This window comes from Capricornis sumatraensis, chromosome 21 (genome assembly GCF_032405125.1).
Source record: "Capricornis sumatraensis isolate serow.1 chromosome 21, serow.2, whole genome shotgun sequence".
In the NCBI taxonomy this organism is placed as follows: Eukaryota; Metazoa; Chordata; class Mammalia; order Artiodactyla; family Bovidae; genus Capricornis; species Capricornis sumatraensis.
In genome coordinates this window covers 6,512,501-6,531,654 of record NC_091089.1, presented here as the reverse complement: position 1 = coordinate 6,531,654, position 19,154 = coordinate 6,512,501, and the positions used below count along the sequence as shown (strand labels likewise).

The following is a 19,154-nucleotide window of genomic DNA, read 5'->3' as shown; positions in this document are numbered from 1 at the left end:
GCCTTCACCTTCTAGCTCTGGATGCAGAAAGAAAGCTAGACACATAAGTAGCCAGAACGAGAAAAAAAATTATTTTATCAAAATTTAAAACTTCTGCTTATCAAAGGATAACATTTATGACATGGAAAGGGAGAAAGTATTTGTAAAACGTATCTGGCAGAGGATTTACATATTTATATTTATTGATTTGCAGAATGTTTTACCTACTCTGTGGCTTCTCTTTTCACTTTCTTTTTGGTGGTTTTTGGAGATAATGTCATTTGGAATTGTTTAATTTTGATAAAGGCTAATTTATTAATTTTTTATATTGTTTCTCATGGTTTTGGTGTCATTATATATATTTTATAGTCCTTACTTTTAGCAGAGACAGATAACAGCCTTCATTTGGTTTGTCATTGTTACACACAAAAAGTGGACAAATAGTTAAAAATAGTTATCGTTAGCTTTGAGGCCATAATACTTGATGGCATTTTATTAACATCAAATCAAATGGCTGAGAATTCCAATCATGGTGTAAAGTAAATGGAAAATGATATGTTTTAATAGAATTAAACAGCATAATGAAAAATGAAATCAATGCTATTGATTTTAAAGCATTTTATTCAATAAAATTTTTTTTCTCCCCCTAAAATTTACTTCATTAATTCTATTCTATCACTGACATTTCCCTTTGCCATTAACCTTCAGACAACACAAAATGACTGTTAGATGGAGAAATCGGTGATTGACAGCTGGGATGGGGGTGGCGTTCACTGGAGGCAGAGCTTGAGCATGCAGGGCTGTGTGTAATGAGTGTATGTATGTTGGTAGATGTAGGATCTACTTAGAAGGACCACAGGAGGACTCTGCTCTGGGGGAGGGGGTGAAGCAGTTATTACCTTTTTATACTGGGACTTGGGCCTCTGTTGGGAAGCCAAAGAGGGGAAGGCTGGCTCCCTGACTCATACAGATTTTGTTTAATCTATCTTATAGAATGGGAATTCACTGAAATGTAATTTGAAAAGAGGGCTTCTCTGCTTTTTTTTTTTAAAGTAATAAATTGAAATGGACCAGTAAAGAGAACTAAAACATCGGAGTATTTTTGTAAGCCTGTTGAAAGTTACTTTTTCTATCAAAGTTACTCCAGTAATGCTCTCTGAGTTGGCGGTGTGGTGACATGCTGTCGCTCAGTCTGATTTCATTCGTTTCACGAAGGCCTTGGCACGTGATCAAGTCCATCTCAATGTAAGGGAGATGTAGAGGCTGATTTTGGGATATTTTTCATCTGGCGTGTCACTTTATGTTGCGTTTTGGGCTGACGTCTGTCTTTTCTGTACGTTCAAAGGTGTAACACTGCGTTTATGTTCTTCACAGGCCATGAGAGCCCAGTGACCGCTGCTGACACGGAAGCTCGCTGGCACTTTATTAATGATGGATCCTGGGAAGAAGCCGGGGAGCGATGAGGGTGACCGTGTAAACGAGGAGGCAAAACACCCAAGCCACAGCGCATCCCACGGCGTGGACCGTGGGCCTGTATCTGATGAGACAGCAGACTCCGCTGAGAATCCCACAAACAAAAGGGGTTTTGCAGAGTCCTCAGACTTGGACCACACTGTCGAGGAGGACGATGGAAATAAACGCGCTTCCAAGCGAATAAAACTAGCGGAGGCTGAGCCCTTGTGGCCGGGAGAGCCGGGCACCCGTGGGTCTGGGAGCCCTGAAGGCGCAGGCCTGGGAGTGGGTGTCGCGTTGCCGGGGACCGGGGCGGGGCCCCTCCTGAGTGCCTGTGACGGCGGCCCGGGTCTTCCCGGCCACTCGAGCCCGGGGGAAACGGCCGCTGAGAAGGAGCCTGCTCAGGAGACCACGGCGTTCCTCAATCTTGGAGGGGAGTCGCCCTCGCCCCCCAAAGAGATGCGCGGGAGCGGTGCCCTCGGGGGCCCTGGCGTGGTGCTGCAGGGCGGCCCACGTGCCCACTCGCCCACCTCCTGCCTGCACGCGGAGAAGCACGCTGCGCGCCCCTCGCCGCGGCCTGAGGACCAGGCCTGCGGCCCCACGGCCGACAGCGGGCTGGTCTTCCCTGGGCACACCGGGCAGGCGCGTGGCCCGCCAAAGGCCTTCTCCTGTGAGCTCTGTGGCTTTCAGTGTGCCGAGGAGAACCTGCTGAACGCACACTGTCTCGGCAAAACGCATCTCCGGCGGCAGAACCTCGCTGCCCGCGGAGGGTTTGTACAGATCTTAACCAAACAGCCTTTGCCCAAGAAGCCGAGTCCCGTGGGGGTGAAGGCTGGCCACACAAAGCCGAGAGCATCTAGGCCGGTAGCCAGGAACAGCGACTCAAAAGTGTTGCGGAGCGTTGGAGAGGGCACATTCAGAGATTTCAGAGGAAGCTTTTCTAAACAGAGCGGGCGCGGCAGCGAGCTCCTGGTTGAAATGAGGCCATCCAGGAATACCTCTCCAGAGAAAATGGAGGTCGTTGAAGAAAACGTAACCTCCCACAATGCAGCCGAGAGTCCTGAGAACCAGAGCAGAAAGCTGAGCGTGGTCGTCACCTCTGAGGGGCTCCTAGATAGGCTGGAGTCCGGCAGAAACATGGCCCAGGCAGCCCCTGGCCTCAGCACAGTCTCAAGACCCAGGGCTGAGCGCGGCTTCCTTGTGCTGGGCAGCGGCTTCCGACGGCGCGCTGGTGCTTTCGCTTTGAAGGGGCAGGCGAAGAAGAGGTGCGCGCTCCTAGGAGTTAGTAAAAGGGGCACTAACGAAGTGCAGAGGCTGTATTCGAAGCACTTGAGGGCACCGATGAAAATGAGCGACGTGGAGTCGGCGCCTCTGCACGGGGACCCGCGCCTGACGCTCCTGGAGACTCAGGCCCCGAAGCAGGACAGGACAAACGCGCATCTCCCCGGCTCCTCGGACTCTCCAGCGGCGAGGCCAGCTCCCGACCACCAGGTGGCGTGCACTTGTTCGACCTGTGGTCACACAGCCACAAGCAGGGCGGAGCTGGAGATCCACGTGACAAGGTGCCACGCGGGTGAGTTGCGGTTTCACGGCCAGACGTGTGGCCCCTCCAGCGCATCCAAGAGGGACGTGGACGAGCACACACACAGCCACCAGCATCAGCAGACCGCCTCCGGCCTGCGTTGTCAATGTTGTTCGTTTACTTCCCCGAACGAGGGTGAACTGAGAGACCACATGAAGGAGAAGCACAGTATGGGTTTCCTCTGCCCGCCCTGTCATCTGTTCTTCTCCTCCGAGAAAGACGTGGAGGAACACAGAGCAACTGAGAAGCACATTCACTTGTTGGGTCAGACAAAGAGTTCTCAGTCATTTAATGGTGATTCGGCTTTACAGACGTTCCCCTTAAGTACTTTAGAATCAGAAAATGCAAAAGTTGCTGTGAGTGAGGCCGGAAAAGCAGCTCAGGAAGAGCCAGCTAAGTCCAGGGTAAGCCACGGAAATGAAGTGAGGCATTCGAGTAAGCCTCAGTTTCAGTGCAAGAAGTGTTTTTACAAAACAAGATCTTCCAGTGTTCTCACGAGACACATAAAGCTCCGCCATGGTCAAGACTATCACTTTCTTTGTAAAGCGTGTAATCTTTATTCCCTGAGCAAAGAAGGAATGGAGAAACACATCAAAAGAAGCAAGCATCTTGAAAATGCTAAGAAAAATAACATTGGCCTAAGCTTTGAGGAATGTATTGAAAGGGTCTGCATAGGTGCAAATGACAAGAAAGAAGAGCTCACCATCCCTGGGAATGGGAGGACAGAAGGCCACGGAGAGGGTGTGCAGTTCCAGGAGCAGTCCTGTCTCGACCAGAGCATCCTGCCTCCCCAGGAGCTGTCACTGTCCAGTGTCATTACCAAAGAGGGTGAATTAGCTCCACCCCCGGTTCCAAAGAGGGGGCGACCTAAAGGCAACATCTCTCGGACCTGTTCACATTGTGGTCTCCTGGCCTCCAGTATCACGAACTTGACTGTGCACATTCGACGAAAACACAGTCACCAGTACAGTTATTTATGCAAAGTCTGTAAGTATTACACCGTAACCAAGGGAGACATGGAACGTCATTGTGCCACCAAGAAGCATAAAGGACGTGTAGAAATTGAAGCGAGTGGAAAACAAAGTTCAGATATCATTGTTGGCCCTGAAGGTGGTAACCTTGACGGCAGTAGGAAGAACACCAGCGTGGCAGTTTCAGATGAACCTGCCAACCCTCCAGTGGAAGCAGACACCTCCGTTTCAGAACAGCCACCACTCGAGCAAGGGAATCCAGTGGAAGTGGAAGTTGAGAACGTGTTTCACCCTGAAGATGGGGAGACTGGTAGTCACCTTACTGAGAAAAAGGAGCAAACCTCTATGGATCCAGAGGACCTTCAGGGTGACACGTGCCCCCAGAAAGACGACACGAGCACAGATGAGAACAGATGTACGCACTGTGAGTTTAAGGCACACTCTTCCACCTCTCTGGAGCTGCACGTAAAACGGAAACATACGAGAGAGTTTGCCTTTTATTGCATGGCATGTGATTACTATGCTGTGACTCGACGGGAGATGACCAGGCATGCGGCAACAGAAAAACACAAGATGAAAAGGCAGTCTTACCTGAACTCTACTAACGTAGAAGCCAGTTCTTCAGAAATGTCCAAACCCATCATTATTCCCCAAGGGCAGCAGCAACAGAATTCTGAGGAATTTCAGATTATTTCAGACCAACCCTCTGAAACTCTCAAATCTAGAAATGCTGCCGATCGCTCTATTTTGGATGAGAACACCAATTTAGACATGTCCAAGGTGTTCTGTGCTTCTGACTCTGTAGAGACCGAGACCGGGGAAGAGTCTAACCTCAGTGAAGATCATTCCTTTTGTGAAACTTTCCAGCAGCCCCTTGACAAGGACAAAGTTATAAAACTGGAGGAGATGGTACCCCTTAGTATTCCTTCTAATTGTGGCTCCCCAAGCAAATTTCAGAATGAAAGCTCAGGAAGCTCAGCTTTGAATCATGAGACAGCAAAGAAAAGGCACAGTATGTTGAATGACATCAGTAGTCCAAACGCACATGGCGAGAGTGATGGAGGAAATGCAGAAGACAAAGCTGATAAAGTCCTTGGTAAACGTGGGTGTCCCAGAGCTGTAGATGGAGAGCATCCAGCCAAGAGTGCCATGCTGAGAGCTCCCGGAGAACCGCTCAACCTGGGGAGCAGTGTTCAGGACAGAGCTGGAAGCATGCAGAGTTCAGGGGCCTTGAAAGACGTTCCAGAAGATCCCCTTCTGGAGAGTAAGGAGATTCTGATCAATTCTCCGCATGAAACCAAAGTGATTTTGGAAGAGGATGGTCCAGCTTCTGACAGCACCATTGACAACAATGATGTTTATGAAACTGTAATCAGTATTGATGATAAAGGGCAGGCTGTGTACAGTTTCGGCCGATTTGATTCTTCCATAATAAGGATCAAGAACCCTGAAGATGGGGAACTCTTCGACCAGTCTCAAGAGGGGCTTGTGGCAGCCGGAGTGAGGATGAGTGAGCTGCCCTTGAAGGATTGTGCTCAAGGTGTGAAAAAGAAGAAAGCGGACAGTAGTTCCTTTGCGGAGTCCACCCGGATTCGCTGTGACGACTGCGGCTTCTTGGCGGACGGTCTGAGTGGCCTGAACGTGCACATAGCCATGAAGCACCCGACGAAGGAGAAACACTTCCACTGTCTGCTGTGCGGCAAGTCCTTCTACACGGAGAGCAACCTCCACCAGCACCTGGCCAGCGCCGGGCACATGCGGAACGAGCAGGCCAGCGTGGAGGAGCTGCCCGAGGGCGGCGCCACCTTCAAGTGCGTGAAGTGCACGGAGCCCTTTGACTCCGAGCAGAGTTTGTTCCTGCACATCAAAGGGCAGCACGAGGAGCTGCTCCGAGAGGTGAACAAGTACATCGTGGAGGACACCGAGCAGATCAACCGCGAGAGGGAGGAGAATCAGGGCAACGTGTGCAAGTACTGCGGGAAGATGTGTCGAAGCAGCAACTCGATGGCGTTCCTGGCGCACATTCGCACGCACACAGGTAGGTCCACACGACCTCTTTACCCACCAGGGCCGGGGCCCACTCGAGTGGGGACCTGGGTTCCTCCTGAACGTGGAGTCCGTACAGCCCCTGCCTGGTGGGCCCCGGCCCCGGCTCTGCTCTTGGTTGACACTCAACATATCTCCAGGTTATTAACTCAGCCTTGGTGATTCCAAAGGCAGGCTGTTTGGCAGATTCCTTTGACCAGCAGGCCTCGTCCTTCTGACGCCTTTGCTGCATCTCTGCTCTCACAGCTGTTCAGTTGTCTCTAAGTCCTGTAAGTGTTTGGTTCTCCAGGGTGTCTGTTCAGTGGCACTTTGGGTTTCAGAGGACCTATTAAATGGCTTTTGAAGAATGAAGTATGAATATTTCCTTACAGTTTTAGGGATTTAGGTGTATCCATTGCCAGATAGTTTATATCCCAAAGTGTAACTCCCAGGCAACAGGATTTTGCTCTCAAAGATCAAAATTAGTCAACACTTTTCAAAGTTAATATGTCCTGGGGATTTGGTTTTCATGGAGGTAGCACTTGATTTAGTTTCTGTACTGTCACATGGAGTGTTCCATTTTAATGTTCAATTTTTAGGTAGAAATTTTCTTTTTGAAACTTTTTTTTGTGTGTGGAAAATACATAAGCCACTATTCTAAATTTATGTAAAAATTCACTGCACTGTTTCTATAAACCTGCCATACATTCTTTATTTTAAATAGACAGCTTTTCTAAATCATTGTGCTCTGCTTAGACAAGTTCTGTCTCCATGGTTGAATTTATGAGTGGATTTGAATAATAAATTCACATTTCAATGAACATATTTTCATTAAAACTGTAAGGTTTATTTTACTGTACTTTTAAATAATGGCTTATTATTAAAGCTATACTTTAGATTCATGCAGTTTTTGAAACTTAGTGCATGGTTATAAGGAGGCAGACAAAAGAGTATGAAACACTGTTAATAGTTGAGGGTGATTAATGACAGATAAAAGTTTTTCATTGACAAAAGCAACAGGGCCCCCAGCAGAAGATTGATCTAGGTAAATATACACATTGCACTCTCGATCTCAGCTCTTCTCAGGCAGTAGAACCACTGCTGGAGAGTAAGTTCAAATACAGTTATTTGTTGACATCATTATCACCTCTGCTGGTATTGTGTTATTGCTCGGTTCCTGAAATGATATGGTTTTTAGAAACTAGGCTCGTTCACATGTGCAGAAAATAGGTACTTTCTTAGCATGCCCTCTTAAGGCAGATAAAACTGAATAAAAGTAAGAGGAAGATGCTAATGGAGCTCTTTTTAGAATTCTTTATGCAACTGTCTGGTCAAGACATGTTGCTCATAATTGATGTGTCCATTACTTGAATTCTCTTGTAATTATAGTCAATAAGTCTTGTAAATGTGTTAAAGCTCACTAAAAGCATACAAATTCAAGAACAGAGTAAGGCTAATAATTTAAAATAATCAATGTAGGCATTTCAGCACTTAATTTCCCTTGTGTGTTGATAGCTGATCATTCTTAATCCATTAAGATTTATTTAGTCGTTTACAATGCAAAATAGGTTTGCACTGGTCACTTGTGCCATTTGAAAATGTCCACCAGGTTAAGTGCAGAATGTAGTCCATTAGTCTTCCTTGACTATATGTATTAATTGCATTTAAAATCAAGTTAATGTGGATGTGAAAGTGAGGTAACTATCAATATGTGACAAAGTAACCCTACTTATATAAGTTACATCATTGATTGTAACATTTAGTAAAAGTTAGCATACTTTTTAACAACTGGTGTTGGGCTTATCGGCAGGAACATTTTTATTGTGTTCTGAGGCACCAAAAAAAGCTGTGTTTCTGAGTACCCAACCTCAGCCCGCATTTCAGTTTTGCAAGTCATTTTTTGGGGGGAGGTTGCACTCCAGGTTTTAATCCAACTCCTGACCCCCCCCCCCCGCCCGGGGCATTTTAGCATGAATTGCCTCTCTGATTCTTTGCTTATATCATGAGATAGTCATTGAAGGATGGTTATTAATGGTTGACTGGAAGAGGGCTTATTCTTCCAATTGCTGTTTTCATATTTTGTGATTTACTATATGTTTTATGTAACCTTTTCTTCCCATCCTTAAGACGATAAAAGCAGCACTAGAAGAAATAAATTAGTTTTGTTCATCAAGGACTGTGGGGAAAGCCTCCTGAGAGCTTGCTGGTGTGCGGTCGTCGCACGAGCAGAGGAGTGTCTCCTTGGCCTCTCAGCGGTGATCCGGGGAGAGCCGGTTGCTTTCTTCCCGCCCCGTCCCGGCAGCTGGGCTTTAGTTCTGCCCGCCGGAGCTCATCAGGCCTGAAGGCTGCCTGAAGCCCATGCTTTCTGTTCCGAGCCGCTCGGGTGCCATTGGCACGGTCTTCCTGTGGGAAGACGGGAAGCGGGTGGCTTTGCTGGAAGGTTCTCACGTTAGGGCTGGTGCGACGGTGTTGCAGCCTGGTCAGCATGGGCAGAGGAGCTTAGGGGCCTCCGCCTGTGCACGGCCAGCGCAGGGCGCCAGGGCGCAGGGCACCAGGGCGAAGGGCACCGGGGGCGGAGGTCTGCTCAGGGCTTCACCCCCGGCTCTGGGTGGCGGCAGCGCTCGGTGTTGTTTGTTGAATGAAGGAATAAGCAGCAGGTGGGCGGGTGAAGTGTTCACTGTCGGGAAGGTTGTGGAGTGGAGAATCTTTAGGTGATGGGTTGACTCCGTCTTCCTTGACTCTCTCAGACCTAGTCTTCCTGTGATTTTTCAAGTGTCACGTCTGCGTGTGCATAGGGGTTGACCGTGACTGCAGTTGAGGAAGGCCAGTGCAGGCCTGAGGAGAGGCTTAAAGTCTTTGGATTCTTTAGGTAAAATTGTAAGAAGATGCCAGAAGGCTAGAGACCCTCTTCGTTTATCCCTTTCAGAAAACCTCACAGACCAAATTAAAAAAATAAAGCCAAAACAAAAGCCAAGGAATGGGATGGTTTAATGATTTACTTCTTTCTAATAAATATGTATCTAATAATCTCAGTATGCCTAAAGTGTGATAGTGAAAGTGTTAGTCACTCAGTTGCGTCTGACTCTTTGCGACCCCATGGACTGCAGTCTACCAGGCTCCTCTGTCCGTGGGATTCTCCAGGCATGAATACCAGAGTGGGGTGCCATTTTCTCCTCCAGGGGATCTTCCTGACCCAGGGGTTGAACCTGGGTCTCTTGCATTGCAGGCAGATTTTTTATTGTCTTCCTCAGGGAACCCTAAGAGAAATTTAAAAATATGAGGTTTTACAAATTTTCCTGATAAATACTATGCCTGGATTCATGTTAGGATGGGCCTGGCAAGTTTAAAAATGGAAACACCATCAGTTAGGAAAAAAGTGGGGACATTTCTTGTTTTCTTGTACAGAAAATGTGACCTCTAGTCTCCAGTATTAGAATTTTCAAGGCATAGAAAGGAGATGTTAATACATCTCCTCTGTGCGTAAGATACAAAAAGTACTCAGGGCCTCCGTGATTTCTGCATGGAAACAGTCAGCAAGGTGACTTACGTAGGTGTTGTCAGTGCACCAGCAGGGATGGCTGAAGCCCGAAGGAGCGGCAGCCTCCACCCGGGAGCCGTGTGCCTTAGGTTGCAGGCCCCGCGGTTCTATGTCCGCTCTCCTGGGGGGAACTAGAGGGCCTGAATCACAAGATACTTTGAATCCTTTCACCAAAATTGTAACACACGTATTGAGAGAGCTGTATCTTTTTGTTTAGAGCCCTGGTGTTCTTGTTGATTAATAATTTCCTAATTACCTTACCTTAAATGCAGTGTAATTTAAAGTGCAGGTAATTGATTCTTCTCATTCTATTCTTTCACAAGCCCCTTTATAGAATTCCCTGTCGAGATGAAATGTTTCCAAGTAGTGATAGGCTTAGTTTCTTCAGAATCATTTAAATAAACTGTAGTTTCTAATGTGACTGATAGAATGGGATTGCTGTAAGCTGCAGTCTCAACCTGCTTTTGACATTTAAACATATAAAGCTGACTAGATATAACCATTCAGGTGCTAAATATATTTTACATCTACTTCTCAGAGTAGAAATGGAAGTATTAAGAGATCTGGCTTCATTGTCATTGAACTGTGAAATATTCAACCTTGTCTGCCTGTGCTTAGTACTGTTGACTTTTTTATTTCTGTTAGAAGATTAAAATTAAATGCTTCACTTTTTTTGTCAGCTTTTGGGAATTAAATTGAAATTTAAGACTAAAATTTTTTACTGAGTGCTTCAGTTTCAACAAAGTATTCTGGGAGGATTTCTTTTCCCAAGGGCATTGCACCAAGTTCCATTGATCAAAAATGATTTATTGCATTTTTTTATTTGAGCTCTTTTTGTGTATTAAAGTCTACATATTTCACATTCTGTCTGACTATATTAGAAGAGGTACTTCACCAAGTAGGTACTATATATGCTATGAAAAATTTGGAAACATTGTAGCAGCTTTAAACTGATTTTTAAAAACATGATTTTGATTTATTTGAGGATTTAAAGGTTAGAATTAGAAAATGGTTGAGAGTGTTGCTTCTTGTTAATATGGGTACTGATAATCTATTAGTACCTATATGCCAGGTAGACTCTGCCTATTACTGACAATAAGTTTGTGGACTCTGAATTTTATCTCCTCATGTTTGAGTATAGATTAATCTTATTTCTTTATGAAATAAAAAAAAGTTGGTGCTGTGTTGAAATTTTTTGTTGAAATACTATTTCTTGAAGTTAATAATAGCCAGAATGTCAGTTCTTCTGATTTGCTGAATCATCACAGATTTTTGGCTCTAAAATGATCATAAAAGCAAATAACTTATCCACTGTATATTCTTATACTGTGTGGTATTAAAAGTAATATAGGGAATAATTTGGGATAAATGTTAGGAAAAAAATCTGAAATACCATTATTAATGTGAATAAATTCAAAGCTGCAGAAATATGAGGGAACCAGGATGTGGCCACTGAGAAATTTATTTGATAATAAATATATTTTTAAAAGTATCAGCTACTCTATAAACATTTATGTTTTAAAAATGTTCCATTTAAAATGTTGAGTGACTTTAAAAGCTAGTTTTGTGAATTGTAAGAAAAATGTTTGAAATTATTTAGCTCATCTTATCTGTTGATACTGAGTACTGCTCAAGTGTATCACTTTTGACTTTAAATTTTAGAAATGTTGTTGAAAGTTAGAAATACTCATTGAAACATTTTAAAGTCTTATTAATGGAATAATTATGAAATGCATGTCTGTTCAAGTTAGAAAGGAATGCAGGTGTTCCATTTTGGGGACAGAAAATTGTAATTAGACTATAAGTAAGATTTAAGATCTAGGTCTCTTTTAAAACTATCAGTAATGTATTATTCAAATTCAAATCATATTTTATATTAAATTTACTTAGGATCAAAACCATTCAAGTGCAAGATATGCCATTTTGCAACAGCTCAGCTTGGCGATGCCAGAAACCATGTCAAAAGGCACCTTGGGATGAGGGAATACAAGTGTCACGTCTGTGGGTGAGTAAATTGAAACCATCTCTACCGTGGTGAACCAGGAAGCACGTGTGGGATATTCATTGTTTCAGGATTCAAAACTGATATGAGTAAGGGTGGCTAGAATTATGCATGCGTGTCCTCCTTTCCATTGTTATGGTAAATTCCTTAAACACAGTTATGACATTCTTTTCCCACTTCTAATCCTGTGCTGAAGATGAGCAATTTTATGGGCTACAAGGTCAATTTGAACCTGTAATCTGTAAATTGACTAAATTATAGGATGTTCATTCACATTGCCAGAGAGAACTGTAAATTCCATTTAAAGACTTAAAAAAATATATAATATAGCTTTAGGAGTGTATGTGTATGTGTTTTTTCTTTTCCTATACTGCTCTAATTTTAATCGCATTAATGGTTCTTTGGATCCATTGGACATATTCTATAAGGAAAAAAGCAGAAAAAGATTTCATTTCAGAGACCTGATTATTGAGGCTTAAAAAGCCAGTGTATAAAGTATGTTTTTGTGTCACTTTATTTCAAAACTTGTTTTCCTGTTTTAGTTAATGGCTCTTTCCTCTAAGGAATCATTCATAATGTTTAATTGTCACTCAAATGTCTTACATTTAATAGGAAGCACTGAGATGCCTTAATGTAAAACTAATTAATTTAGCAGAAATGTTTAAAAGGCTTTAAAATGCCATGACATCTATGGTATATCATAGGACATTCAGAGCTGGGTTTTTAACACCTTACTTCTGATTATAAGTATATTTTAATGTTATTATGCTAGAGAAATGAATTAATAAGTGCATCATATAAAAACACTTTATGTGAACCCTGAGAAACCTGCAGTTCTTATGGTTGGTTCACAAAACACTTCAGATTCAATTAAATTATGCAACGTGCACATGTTATATTAGGTTTATTTTTTTCAGTGGAAGATTCTTCTGGTTAGCACTACTATATAAATACCTTTTAAGTCACAAACAGCTTCTGTTTTTTAATGGATGGTACATTTCATCCCAGGATGCAGCTGCATTTTTTGACCCTTAAGATAGTTTTACAAATAACTTTGCAAGCAGTTTTATTAACCATGGTCTGTGATTTATTCATTGGCAGAATTGATGGTTCAGTAACTTGGGGCTAAAGTACATGAAGATGAACCTTTGCCCTAAAGCCCCCTGAAGATCAGTGGGAGAATGAGTTTTGTTGCTACTGATTTTAGCTGCAAGGGTTGAGTGCCAAATGGTGCGTTTTAATTGCTCCAGGTCTTCGAATTTTAAAAGATATCTCGTTTCTGTTTTTACCATGTGAATTATAGCAAGGAGGAAGGCCCAGACTGTGGTGAAGATTTGCTATAAGTTGGCAAAAGAAAAAAAAATCAGTTTCTTCTTAATTTCTGAGAAATAAGTAAACAGTTTTTGCATACTATATTATTAGAAACCTGATTCCATTCCTTTTTTATTAGTGTTACCAAGACCTGGGAAGAGAAGGAGAGACTTTCAGAGAGCAGTTTCTGACACACGTGGTGTCAGAAACACATCTGACCGGTTGGCTCTGGGTGTGTGATTTGAGCACTGCGCCCTTTTAGCTCATTGCTCACAATGTACGACTGACGTGTTGCGCTGTGCTTTATACAGTGATTCCCAAGTAGATTCCCAAGTAGAGTTGTAAGTACATGTAGGTGTGTTGAGTTTCATGCTGCTTTCGTAGAGGTCTACATGTATATGTGTGCATGTGGAAAAAGCACTGTATCTCTTAGAATTACAGTAGTTGTTGAATTTCATTTGACCAAGAAATGATAATTCTTAATTTGTTTACATAAAATTTGACTTAAATGTCACATAACAATAATTTGTACAGGGTAGATATTTTTACAATGAAGCTAAAAGTTCTGAAGAATTTCAGTAAACTGAAGAATGCCTATTCAGTCTGTGTAGTTGACACAGAACAGTAGTGAGTGAAATACCCTTCAGTGCTAAAGACAGAGTGCCATAGGTTGTTCTGTGTTTTTGTGTTTCAAAGGGATAGAGCAGTATGCAGGCTAAAAATTGGAGTAACGTGAACAGAATGAGCACTGGCCATCAGGCGGGTCGCAGTAGGGAGCACTGGTACATTCACATCACTGACAATGTCGATTCATTATCATTGATGGCTAAATAATCTTAGAAATGCTCGGTGGGCCCATCCGTTCCTGAACATAAGCAGCTCATGCTGCATTTCTTCATTAGCTCTAATTGCTATCAATTTTACCTTTTAAAAAATCATGCTTTCAAAGGTGAAGTGATCTTTCAGGAACATTAACTCTCTAATTTTGTCACAAACAGAAGGTCCTGCCCTATGTTTTCTTTTTTTCAGTAGTTAGCATCTTAGTATCTGTTTTAAATTTTTATTCATAATCCTTCCACTGTTGTAAGAAAGAAACGGTTTTTCAAACAGTTCTGATCGAGTTATAATATATGAAAACAGTGGAGCAGGCACATTTTTACAGTGAAATTATTACTCACTTTGTTGTACTATTTTTCCTTAGTAACTTCTTGAAAAAAACCTGACATTTTATGGTGAAATTGATGAAAACAACAAATGGTGCATTTCGTTGAATTGAGCTGAGAATTAATGTATCAGTTTATGTGATTTTTTTAATATCTTTATTTAAGAAGCTTTTGGATGCTCAGCAAATATGTATCTCATATATATATATATATATATTTACTAAGACTTAATTTAAGGGTTGTGCATTAGCTACTCCCTTAATAAAGACTTCCTTTTAAACTTAATTTCCACTGTTTGAACCTACACTGATCTTTGAATTTTTAAGCTCAATTTTAACATCTCTCTCCCCTTCATCGGCAAATCTTAGCTACAGCTTATCGTGGATTTAAGTTATTTGACAGAAGAAGCTGAATGTATGAGATGTCTAATTTCTAATGCTGGCTAGAATTCAGAGCTCAGGATTTAAGTTTTGTTGACCCATGGTTTACGTGCTTATGTCGGGGTATAGGTTTCACAATGTATTGCTCTGAACTTCCTGTTTTAAGAACATGTTATAGATAACTCATTTAAAAGCCTTTCACTCTACTTTCACTTTTAGGAGGAGCAGTTTTTGAATTACAGTTTCTTAATGTTTTTCTTACTTCTGAGCATGACCTCAAGAGGAATTTTATAGAATTTAGGTGAATTTTATAAATGATGGATAGTTAAAATGAAAATGTGCCCCAGGTTGGACATAGGGCTTAGTGGGGGAGGAAATAAAAAAATAATAGAAAGCACCTTACATAGATGTTAATAGTTTAGTTGGGAACATATGTTTAAAAATAGGTAGACACATTGTTACTAAGTCCATGATCTTTACGTTTGTTATTTTTCAGTAGTCAAGAGCTTAAAAATCACAGTCGCTTAAGAACATCATTAAGGAAACCACGTTTTGTTACATTCATTTAAATTTATTTTGATAATCTTTTTCTCCATGTTTGTACACACACACACACAAACACAAATGTGTCTATATCATACTCTCAATTATAAATAGTATTTATGGAGTGCTGTGGTTTAGGGTATACTTAATTAACATCCATTTCATTTGTTGATTCCAGTTTCATGAGCTTATTCATCTCATGTTTATTATTCCCATTGTACAGATGGTATTTTTAGTGGTGGAGATAAATTATGTGGTAGTAATGGTCGATCCCTGTTTCCTTCCTTTTAGCTGTACCTTTTCTTTATTTCTTTGCTTTTGTTATATCTGTTGTTTTAGTTACTAATTTTAGTTTGTACTTATTTTTTTCTTCCTAGGTTGTTTTCTCTAGCGTGTGATAACTGTACTTGGTTCCTTCCAGCCCCTAGCTGCTTTTGTTTTCTGCTTTTCTCAGACTTACATTATTTTAAAAAATTGCTTGCACTGTGTTTTACTTTAACATTCTCGTATTCATTCTCTTTCTCTTTCTTTTTTCTGGTCTCTCTCTGTTTTGCTTTTCTCATATTAAAAAGTTGTTTTAAATAATTTTATTTTTCCTCATTGTTCTTTATGTGTTGATTCATTGTGCATGAGTGGTTACGAATTGAACATGTTAGTATGACAGAAATTACGCCTAAAAGAGTGAAGATTTTATTGTCTTTCCATTAGAATGAGGGGGTAAAACTGATCATCTTGGGTTTTTGTTTTTCCTTACTAGTTACTACAAAAAAGAGTTATTAGAAAATTAGCAAGTGGCCTGTGATTTCAGGAAACCTGGGAGATGAAGCCTAACTTTTTATGTCATTAATCACCAAGACCCCAGTAGCCATGATTTAGGGATTATGTAATTTTCTGACTGTGTTCCCTGTGTCTAGTCTTGAATCTTGTATGTGGAGTTACACAGTTGAGTAGTACTTAACCTAGTCAGGAGGGAATAAGAACATTTACGGAATCTGTCATCTCTGGTTCATGGAAAGATTCTAGACATTTTCTATTGTACATTAATGTGCTTATGAACTGTTTATTCTCAGTTGGCTTAAGAAACCTTAAATAGAAAGTTACTAATGCAGTAAAACTCTTTTTTTTTTTTTTGTGCGTGTGGCATTACCTAGTTTTTGTGCATTAGGAGGGATCTCTATGTAGATGATTATAATGTCACTTTCTGACCTTTGCAGCTTGAATAATTGTAAATCATTGCTTCATAGCGTGTCAGAGAATGTCTGTACTAGGCAATTAAATGGCAGAATATAATAGACCAAATTATTGCCTGTCATGTTTTCAACAACACAGTTAGTATTTGAGTTACACTTAATCATTACGTGCATTAGCAACTTCATTGGAATCCAGCTTCAGGCTGAGCATGAAGTACATTACATTATTTAAACCTCTAATGGTACAAGTCATTTATTTGTGTTGAAGTGTACAACATGCAGAGTTTCATAAAGCAAGGAACACTTGAGAGCTTAATTTATCCAAATCAAAGTCTAAATGCAGATAAACACAAGTGGCAAAAATTAGTAATTTTTATAGGCTGGAAATATTTAAAAATACATGGTTGTGGGTAATTGTAGGCAGCAGGAATAAATTAAAATCACTATTTTTAGTCTGCTTTGAGAACTAAAGCTGTGTATACCTAAATCATTAAAAGCACCATGGAACTGCATTTTTAGCTGAACAATTAATTACAGCCATCATATCTACAGATGCATCCAAAGAAAATAAGCTTTTCATTTGGCTGATTGTTTTGGTTAAAGAGACACAGAAAAAAGAGACAGAAAAGATTTGCTTTAGATTGTGTCACACATTATCCTTGTGTCAATATGAAGGGCAGCATTTCTCAGTTTTGTAAAAATCAAAATTAACATTAAAGTACTCTTATTACACGGGACACATGTTTTATCTCTATAATACTTTAATGCTTTTGTTTAATGAGATACTTTGGCCTTTAGTTTGAAAAATCTAAAATTCCCATGTAATGCTTATTGTCTCTCTCCCTGTCAGTGAGGAGTAACCACATTTATACTAGTGGTTAGTGTATTTTTCTGATGCTGAAGTCCTTGAAATACCATTTAAACAGTGAGTGGATGTTATTTTATATTTTTTAAACAAATCACCTTTATTTTGAAAATCTAAGCGATACCATAGTAATTACATTAAAATAAATCACACTCTTTCTCAGATATGATTATAGGAGATTTTCCAGTGAGCCGTTTTGTGAACCCAGGAGAGCGCTGAGGGCAAGGTCAAGATAACGGAGAAGAGGCGGAAGAAAGCCTCTCCTGTGTCTCCTCGCAGGGAGACGAGAGCTTCTGTGTCAGACCGTGTCCTGTGCTCCTCCTTTGTGATAAGTGTTTTCTTGCACTTTTGCCTCAAAGAGTCAGGTCATAGATTTATTCCAAGGCAGTAAGTATAGATCAACTCGTAAGAAAATAGCAATAGAATACACATTGTCCTTTGTTGGTGTCATAGTTGAAAACATTGACCTCTGTCTCTAACGTCTTTTGCAGTGAAAAAGTCTTATCTCAGTGACTTAAGTAATTTTTGCTTTATTTTTATTTTAAAACGTGCCATGGTGACTCTAAAAACCTGTTGTGGAATCAGGGGATTCTTTATTATTTCCCGGGAGTGAAACACAGGAGGGCAGCTACTCCCCTCATTTTCTTTGCTTGTCTGTGTTTTCTTTTTATTATTATTAGCCTGTTTTCTCCCTCCCTCTTCCTGTTCATGTGTTTCTGAAAGTCCTTTGCTTTCCCCAGGGCTTTGCTCTTTGATTTGTCCAAGACTGAGTGAGAGACGTTGGAAGTGTAGATAGGAGGGAAGTACAATCATGATTGAAGTGTTCGTTCATTTCCTATGGGGCTTGTTCTTGAGCATTTCCTCTTCAGTGGGCTCAGGTGGTGCAAGGGCCCTGTGGTCACGTGCTCCAGGTAGGAGACGGACTTGGAGGCAGAGGTAAGAGCAGAGCACGGTGGTCCACAGCAGAGGGGTGCCCGGCTCTGCTGGGGAGCACCAGGAAAGGCTTCATTCAGAGCACAGGTCTGAGCTGGGCCTTGAAGGATGCAAGGGTATCTATATACAAGGCAAATCTGGACATTTTTTATTAGTGAGAACGAAAGAGCAAAAGTGGTGAGGTATGGAATAGCGTGGGATATTAAGAACACTGCAGGAAATTCCTGGAGTTTAAGTGGCTAGATGGGGTGAAGTGGGGGATTTTTTTTTAAAGTATTAAATATTTATGGATCATCAGCATGTGCCAGTGCTGTTAGTTTTTAGGGTGAAAAGATCAAAACAATACCTGCTGCAAATGGATGGAGAAAACTCAAGCAGAGAAATGGCCCAGTCTTTTCTGAATCTTGTTGCTGATTCAGAAGGTGTTTCATCTGGTAGGTAGCACTGCTGTGAAGGTGAGTGGGGGCTGGCCAGGGAGCCAGGGGCGGCGCGTCCCAGGCGGGGCCTTGGGGATGCTCAGCCAGGGCCATGGCAGGTTCAGGAGCTGCCTGGACCCCAGCTTTTCCCGAGGGGGGTGTCGCAGAGGACAGGGGACAGGCGGCCAGCGCCAGGCCACAGAGCCGCGCCCTGCCTCGTGCTGAGTGCTGGCTTTTCCCTCTGCTTTCCGTTACTTTTTTGGTTTTTTTTTCCTTGTCTGTCTGTCTTCCTACTTTTCTGGACTGTGAAATAGGCAGTGAAAGGAAGAGGCAGAGAACCCAGTAGGCAGCGAATGACTACTTCCGAATCAAGGGGCATGGGTATTGGCCATGGGGAATTATTTTTCAGAGAATTTCATTGTTCACAATTTTAATTAGGAATGCTATTGATTGTGGATAATTGTAATGGAAACAGGTTAATACTGGTTCCGTATAACTTTATGCAGCATATAGTTCCAACTAATTAGAAGGACACACAGTTACCTGCTCATACTACAGATGTCCACATGCAAGTGGTAATGTTGAAAACGCTTGTTAGAATTGTGTTTCCATACACAGTCCATCTGGCTGGGCAGTGTGCATTGGACAGGAAACTGTCAATTAAAAAAAAAAGTACACATATACACTGGTGAGTAATGGATGTTATTTTCCTGCTTCTTAGTCCTTGGGTGTGTGCGCCCTCAGTTGCTTCAGTTGTGTCCGATTCTTTGCGGGTCATGGACTGCAGCCCTCTAGGCTCCTCTG

At 41.9% G+C, this 19,154-nt stretch overlaps 1 protein-coding gene across 1 annotated transcript in view; it reads left to right on the top strand.

Annotated features, from left to right (window-relative positions):
- Positions 1–19,154, top strand: part of ZNF407 (zinc finger protein 407) — a 384,229-nt gene that overhangs the window by 23,029 nt on the left and 342,046 nt on the right. The window contains exons 2-3 of the mRNA XM_068994010.1: positions 1,354–6,022; positions 11,438–11,552. Of these exons, the coding sequence (XP_068850111.1) occupies positions 1,408–6,022; positions 11,438–11,552 (4,730 nt within the window). The 5' untranslated portion in view covers positions 1,354–1,407. The remainder of the gene's footprint in view (positions 1–1,353; positions 6,023–11,437; positions 11,553–19,154) is intronic.